Raw genomic sequence first — 8,396 nt, 5'->3', positions numbered from 1 at the left:
TCATGTTTTTTCGTACATTTTAACTTTGTCCAGACCATAACTTTTTTGTCTTCTGATCTATACTTCTAATATTTGGTATGTTGGTATATCCTCTCAGGGTAAATCGTTGCATACCAGAGTGGGGGACTTTTGGCCTTGACCTTTAACCTCAAGGTCAAATAATATACACATTTTGGTAAAATATGACACATAATTTTGTCTGTACTATTATTTTTTGGTCTTTTACTTATATATCTGATCTTTGGCATTTCAGTATATCACACCAAGGCAAGGAGTAATGTTTTAGGTAGGTGACATTTGACCTTGACCTTTAGCCCCAAAGACATAAAAAAATAAAAGTTTCGGCAAAATACCAGAAAAAGAAGTTTGTCTTGGCCATATTGTTTTTTTGTCTTTTTACCAAGATATATGATCTTTGGTATGTAAGTAAATTACATTAAGGTATAGTGTAATGTTGAAGATAGGATAACTTTTGACCTTGACCTTTGACTCCAAGGTCAAATGACATACAAAATTTTGTCTGGGCTAAAATTGTTTTGTCTTTTCACTTAGACATCTGATATTTGGTATGGGATTATAAAACCTAAAGGCTAGGCATCACATACTAGGAAGGTTAAAATTTGAACTTGACTCTTGACCTCATGCTCTAATAACATACCAAAGTTTGATGCCATTCATACAAAATGTGTCCATACCATAACGCTTTTTGTCTTTTGACATTGACTTCTAATATGTAGTATGTTGGTATATACTCTCAATGTAAAGTGTTGCGTTTCAGAATAGATGAAATTTTACCATAACCTCTCGCCCCGTGCAGGTCCGGGTGTTAAAAGAATAGGCCTGCAGCAGCGCTAAGCTTGTCGTTAAAGGCGACTTAATACTGCTCAGAAACGTAGCCGGGGGCTAGGCGCTCTGCCCACAGAACAACTGGGATTTGTGCCCCAGGATGTGGAATGGGGTACCCCTGGCATGTTACGTGCTTAGGTTGTCAGGCTATAATACGGAAAACCTGACCGAAAACCATAGGGGTGCACCGTGTAGGGAAAGATGCCACGTTATTCGCACGTTAAAGAACCCTGCTGTGGTATTCGATAGGAGTAGGAACATTTGCGCTCCGCCACAGGAGGCCAAATTGTCCGACCTTACCCACCCCCCCCCCCTTTTTCTAGTGGCTATCAAAATTTGTCGACCCTATCATCCTTGTGTCCCATCCTTTTTTCATTTCATCATCATTTCATGTTCATTTTACCATCCATTTCATATTCATCGTCTGAATATAGCTGAAATATTGCTACTCGGACGTTAAACCCAAACAAAAAAAAACAAACTTTAACCTGTCAACCCCATGGTCAAATAAGATACACATTTTGGCAAAATACTACCCAAAGTTTTGCCTGACATTTGGTATGTGGGTACTTCACGCTAAGGTTGAGTATCATGTACCAAGGTGTGTGACTTTTGAACATGACCTTTGACCTTATGGTCAAATGACATACACAATTTTGGCTTAAGTTAATGACTGGTTTCATTCAATATTTCACCTCACAGTATGTCGTAAATGTAAAGAATCACTTGCCCTTTATCACCTGATTGTGCGTAACTCCAGTAGCAGTGTTAATATTTTACATCTGTTATGGAATATGTGTGCTCTAAGAAGAACTCTGAGCCTAAATAATTATACCCCACGCAATGCAGTTGCGCAGGGTATAATGTGTTTGGCCCGTCCGTCTGACCGTCAGTCCATCAGTCCATCGTAAGGTTTCCAGACACTTCCAGATATTGAAATATTATTTTGATTGATAAGTTAACCATGATAAGTTAAAAGTCAAGTTTACTTTTCTATAATTTTTACCGAAATTACTGGCTTTGTACTAATCAAAATTCACAGAAATAACCGTTTTCCTGACATTTTTTTTCCGAACATCTTCACATATTGACATGATTTTTATTATAAATTAACCATGATAAGTTACAATACAAGTTTGTATGGTTTCGCATCGATGATTTTACCGAAATTACGGGCCTTAAACTTAGCAAAATTTACAGAAATAATCGTTTTAAGGACTTTTTTCCTAAACGCTTGCAGATAATGACATGATAAGTTCATCATGATACGTTACAGACCAAGTTTACATTTTGTTCTAATACGATGATGTTTAATTTAGATTAATTTAAACTTAAATTAATCAAAGTCTGGCGTTTTCAACTAACATTCTGAGTAACAGAATTTAGTTAGAAGAGGTTGGTTTTCTCATCGTATATTTAAGCTCATCTGGGACGAAGGTCAGTGTGAGCTATTGCCATCACTTTCTGTTTGTTGTAGTTGTCTGTTGTCATTGTTGACTTTTTCAAAAAGTTTTTTGTTTAATTTTATTTTGTTGCAATCTTTTATAATGCTTATAAAAATCATTTTCAAAAATCTTCTATAAATTTCAGTTTTGTTGCAATCTTTTCTATACCTGATTTAACACTCTAATTCCTAGGTCCTTCTAAATGTATTTCTCTTATAAATCTACCTACATGTTTATGTCTGTGTTACGACATAGTTGAATATATGCAAAAATATATAAAGGAATATGCCAAAGAAGACAAAAAAAACTTATTTTTTTGTAAAAACATCACGATTTAGTACTTTTGGTATCATACCTCATTAAATATAAAAGGCAAGATTAGATAACTGAAGTCATATACGAATGAATCAAGGATATTGAATCAGCATCCAAACGAAGTCTGCAACCTATATTTTATATTTCATAGACTGTATTAAAGTTTACTTTTGATCTTATGCATGGACAATAATAAGTAGGAAGATCATTTATTCAAAGCATTTTCTGCATTTGACTATTCAGTTAATTTTAACTTAGCCTGTCTCATTGCCATTTTTTTTTCTGATAAACAAATGGTAAACATTGTGAACGATTCAAGCTCTTTTAAGCCTCTAGTTATCCATTTATACTGTTTCTATAATATATGATAAATGTTGATTTTCCAATTGTTCTTATCTAAATTTCTGGCACAAAATTTCATGTTGAGTAAGTCACAGTATTGTGACATTATGTTTAAACAACAAAATTATAAAACATTCTGAAAACAAAAACCTACATGTTTATGTTAACAACAGTAATCATGGAAACAAAGATTCTTGCGGAAATCAAAAGAATGTAATCCTGGGACATTTTGATAAGAAGATGTGCATTTCAACAACATTTATAATTTGTTAATTTGAAACAAATTTCCTACACCTAGAAAACATGATTGACCGAAAATTATAGCAAAAGTTTTGAAATTGTTGTTTCATATTTCTACATAGAACAATGGTTTATTTTAGTTTATTTTTTGTTCACTTTTATTTTATGACAGATTTAGCTGTAGCCACTTTTCACGATTTCACAAGAACAATTCAGCTTCTTACAGATTGGACGTATGGAGAACACACCTGCCGGGCATTTCTATATTTACAACAAGTGTCTCTCTTTGCATCAACCTACATTCTTTTGTCCATGTGTTATGACCGACTCATTGCTCTATGGAAGCCACTGTGGCCTGGAAGAACGAATAAAAGAAACAGATACGCAATGATATTACTTCCATGGATATTTGCTGCTCTGTTTAGTTTGCCCTATCTTAAAAGTGGAATAATAGTATACAGTGGGAAAGTCTGGTGCACACCGTTCTTTAAGGGAAAATATGGAGATGTATGTAATTATCTAAGTAAATAAAATCGAATTGTGTTATAAACTCCAGGTTTTACAGTCGTTTGAACGCAATGGTTGTTAAAAGAGGACAAATAACAGTGCATTAAACGAAATGAAATCATGAAAACGTCTTAATTTTCAAGGTAGCTAATCTTCGCGAATTCCGTCAAATGAACATATTCGCGGGTATCAATTTTCATGGTTTGAAAAAAAAATGATAGGCGTAAAATAGTCGTAAATTTATTCCCCGGGTACAACCTTTTGCGGTTTTCTGTCCACCGCGAACGAAGCGAAAATTGGAACAATGGGACAATTATAATATTTTGCAGTAGTAATTAAAAATGTACTTAAAAAGGCAGATTTTAGAAATAAAACAGCAAAGAAATATCATTTTAATAAATCCTACAAAATTGCAGATAATGATGTAGTAATCATGGACCCAAAGATCTAGCGGAAATAAAATAAAATGTTATCCAGGGACATAGATCAGACGTGAAGATCACACAAAGAACATAAAGTAACTGAAATAATATATACAAAGTCACAAAAGTAAATGAGTAACTCGGACTCCACTTAAAACTGGGCCATGGACCATTAGAAGTGTTAAAATCTTATTTTTCGCTTAAAACATTACGGTTCCAACGGTCCTTGTAACACACTTTATGCTGAATAATCCAAGCCTCTATAAACACAGATATAATCGTGTTCGTCGTGGTTATGAAGTGATATGCTGTTTTATTCGATTACAATTATGAAGTAACAAAGTTTTACTTTTGACCTGTGCATGAAGATAAGTGAGATTTAATTTTATTTCATCAAGATATCGAGTACTATCGACTAATATTTAGTCGGTATAAAAGCTTGTGGAGCTTATGTTATTTGTTACATTAACCGACTTTAAATACAAAAAAATTTACTTACTAATTTGCTAATCAGAAATATCTTTTTTTACTGCACTTGTACTTCATTTTCATGATACAAATATGATTTACCTCTATTTTCAGATATATCTACCTATACAGATGACTTTGCTGACATTCATTCCCGCCGTAATTTTAGTAATAGTGTATAGTTTTATAGTTCACATCATGCGGACAGAGAGAAAGGGTTCAAAAATATTTGACAATCGTGAAAGTACTAAATCTGAAGACTCTAGAGGTAAAGTACGCTTTCGTTCTTGATAAATAATCAGTTAAGGAGTAATCAAGGGAACCGATGTTATAGCAGTAATCAAAAGAATGTAATCCAGGCACAACGACAAGATATGACAAACAGACATGCACAACAAAGAACATAAAGTAACTAAAATCATACAGTCAAAGTAACAAAAGAAAATGAGCAACTCGGACACTACTAGAAACTGGGAGCATGGACCAGGTGCACCGGTAGACTAAGCGTCCTCTGCTTTTCTAGAAACACCCGCCGAGTTGCTCATAAAAAGTCCAGTCCGGAGTAGACAAACGAGGAGAGGAAAACTATGACCCGTTGAATAAATCAATTTTCATGGCGCAGATGGATACACCATAACGATCCACGAATTCATGATGATGACCATAAAATTCTGTAGTGATGACTTCAATCTTGTAGATATTTGTAACTTTGATTCCAAAATGAGAATACATTACGTTACCAAAAGGGTGATTTATAATTTCAGGATTAATGTGTTTTCTTATTAAAATATTCCTTCATCTCAACATTTGCGTTTTGTCGTCATAAGTGGTAATAAATTATTCATTGAATTCAAGTTTCATAGTTGATTTTTGTTGACACATGGAAACAAATTGCTATTTCACTAGCATTATACAACGTCACTGTTTCAACACTTTAAAATCAGCTATAGCATTAAACGCTATGATACGTCAATCATTTACAATTTATTGTATACTTTCGTTTGTTAGTAAACCACAACCAGATTAATTCCCTTCTGAAGGCAGAAAGACGAAGTATACTTGTAGCTGTAGTGGTGGGATTCGGTATGTATTGTAATTACAATACAAAACCCCAAACAAATAAATATGATAAAAATATACAACGCTTACAAAAATAATAAAAACTACATAAGTGTGTACAAATATTATAAACGTATACTGATACTGTTATATCAACATGACAATACAATGTGTAAGCCCTTTTTCATTGTCCAGTAAGATGTGTTTATCTGAAACTCGTGTAAGACAAGTGGTAATTATCGAGTAACACTTAATTCGAACTAAATAGGCAGGAACTTATCAAATATTAAGTGATTGTCAACTTTTCTTTATTTGTAGCATTCATTATCTGCTGGGTACCATACAGCTTTTCCATAGTCTTCAATAGATTTATCGTTCGAAGGTCCAGTTGTGCGTCTTTCTACATTCCAAATGCATTTGCTCCTTTAAACAGTGCAGTTAATCCAGTGTTGATTGTAACTTTCAATCATAAAATGTTTAAACGGTACACGTTAGAAAAGGATACAACAGGACGTACTTTGTTATCATCAAGGAAATCATCAAGTAATTCTGACAAGAGAAAATAATGAGTGATTAAGTACACCAAAAAACTTTATCTACCACGAAAATACATTCGAAAAGAAACTGTGATAAAATAGTATCGTATACCACGTATCTTCTCTTTATATCCACTGTGATTGAACCGTACTTGTATAATTAGCCGTAAGTCACACTCGTATGTAAGGATATTTCTGTTCACAAACGGATATCAATCGTGAACGGAAATGGTAAAAAAACATAAAAAAAAATGTGTGCATTCGTTGTAGAATTAGATAGTGCCAGAAGACCAAAATGTAATTGTTTAATACAGCTGTGTACGTATACTCTTACAATTTATATAACTTATCTTTGTCTAGCAAATACATTTTTTTCATTTCATTACTCTAGTTTTCTTATTAGGCAAATAAGATTGTATCACATTAGTTTAAAAAGCAAAAATACATCAAAATAAAGTATAATTTAACCAAACTTAATTAAATTACAATGTTTTCATACACCGTAAGCAATGAAACTATGTTTGCTATGTATTATGTATGATACAAAATGGTACATGTATTTTTCATATCAAAAATGTAATGATTGTTTTTAGAAAATTCAGATACTATAGCTCATTAGTTTTTATGGTTAAATTTCATCACAATAAGCATGTTTTACCGATACTTTATGAAAGTATGATATTTTTTACACAAATTAGATGGTATTATATATTTTAAAGTAGCTTAATTACATCAATTAGAGAACATTTAACCAATACGCTCTGAAATCATCATATTTTTATTATTTAACAATGGAAATGTCTTTGAAATGTATCATGTTTAATAGGAAATAGCATTTTTCAAGACAAACAAGATGGTATCGAGATTTTCTTGATTCAATAAACATGAAATTACCCAGGAAGCTAGTCAGCATTAGAATCCATTATCTTACGTTGCAATTACTAGCTCCTTAAATGGATAATAAATCTAGGTATACAATATCATTATCATGTGATTCAGCTTTACTTTGAACTATAGCAATTTGTTTATCATATGTAAAGTGCAAACAATGGGCGTAATATTTTACAAGCCTGTGAAGAATAATAAAGTAGAGATTTCTTTAAAAATAATATTGCCGATGATTTTGTAAGCTGATTCAAATTATTGCTTTTGCATAGTTTCATTGTGCATATAAAACAGCTACATTGTCATGCTTATTAGCCTGCTTATAATTTTCTGTGACATAACTGCTCGCCTCGACATCGACAAAACGATGTTGAAACTCCCGCTGTGCAATAAAAACTGTTATAAAACTCATAATAGGAATAAAAAACTATTTTAATGCAGATTAATCAATTGTCGAAAGGAAAACTCCAGTTTATCGGATTTTTATAAGCAAGGCATTTACCAGAGTTATCACTTGAAACAAAAATCGAGAGACATTAAGTAGTAGTCTTTGTAAAAATCATACAAATTCTGTAATATGTGGTGCACCCTAAAACAATCTACATATTTATGTTTTTGTTATTATGTTGCCTTATTGGTCTATGTGTTGAAATGTAAAATAAGTCGTTCCAATCTGTCTGCTCTTAAGAAATAATCCACATTAAAAAAGTTACTAGAGGAACCTAGGTTATAGCGGTAATCAAAATAATGCGATCCAGGGACAAAGACCAGATATGGAAAACAGACATACACAACAGAGAACACAAAATAACTAAAGTCATACACACAAAGCAACAAAAGCAAATGAGCAACTCGGACTACATCTGGCTTAGGTGCACCGGTAGGGTAAGCGTCCTCTGCTAAAATTACATTCTTCTATCTTCTATTGTATTTTAGTGTCATTATAGAGTTGTCTCCCTGAATTTTGATATCTACAGTGTATTCTATATAATTTTTATCTGCTAACAAGGTTTATATGAAATTGAAAAAGCGATTATTAATTTATGTTTACTATTGCAATTGAAACAAAATATGAAAAATGTAAATATGTAGGCTTTTCACCCATGAATCACATTTTGCATAATTCTTAGCTATAGTGATTCTTAAAAAAAAACACAAGGGAAAGATTAAGCAACGCAAGAAGACACACAACAAAGGATATTAAATAAAGGTAGATGAAATCATACACTAAAGGTAAATGATCTATTCTGACTCAACTAAAACTTTGACCATGGACCACGTTCACTTGTAGGGTAAGATACCTTCCAATAATATTTTATACAACTTGGTAT

The 8,396-nt window shown here is 32.6% G+C and overlaps 1 protein-coding gene across 1 annotated transcript; it reads left to right on the top strand.

The window, feature by feature from the left end:
* Positions 1-4,720: 4,720 nt before the first annotated feature.
* LOC148596961 (prokineticin receptor 2-like) lies at positions 4,721-6,723 on the top strand. Its single transcript, XM_088564077.1, has 3 exons — positions 4,721-4,853; positions 5,594-5,668; positions 5,963-6,723. The coding sequence occupies exons 1-3, from the start codon at positions 4,784-4,786 to the stop codon at positions 6,208-6,210; spliced, it is 393 nt and encodes a 130-aa protein (XP_088420203.1). The 5' UTR covers positions 4,721-4,783; the 3' UTR covers positions 6,211-6,723.
* The last annotated feature ends 1,673 nt before the right edge of the window (positions 6,724-8,396 follow it).

Source organism: Perna viridis, chromosome 15 (genome assembly GCF_037379345.1).
Source record: "Perna viridis isolate PV_CMFRI_1.1 ecotype Kerala chromosome 15, ASM3737934v1, whole genome shotgun sequence".
NCBI classification, from domain to species: Eukaryota; Metazoa; Mollusca; class Bivalvia; order Mytilida; family Mytilidae; genus Perna; species Perna viridis.
The sequence above is the reverse complement of the archived record's forward strand: the minus strand, read 5'-3'. Positions and strand labels throughout refer to the sequence as shown.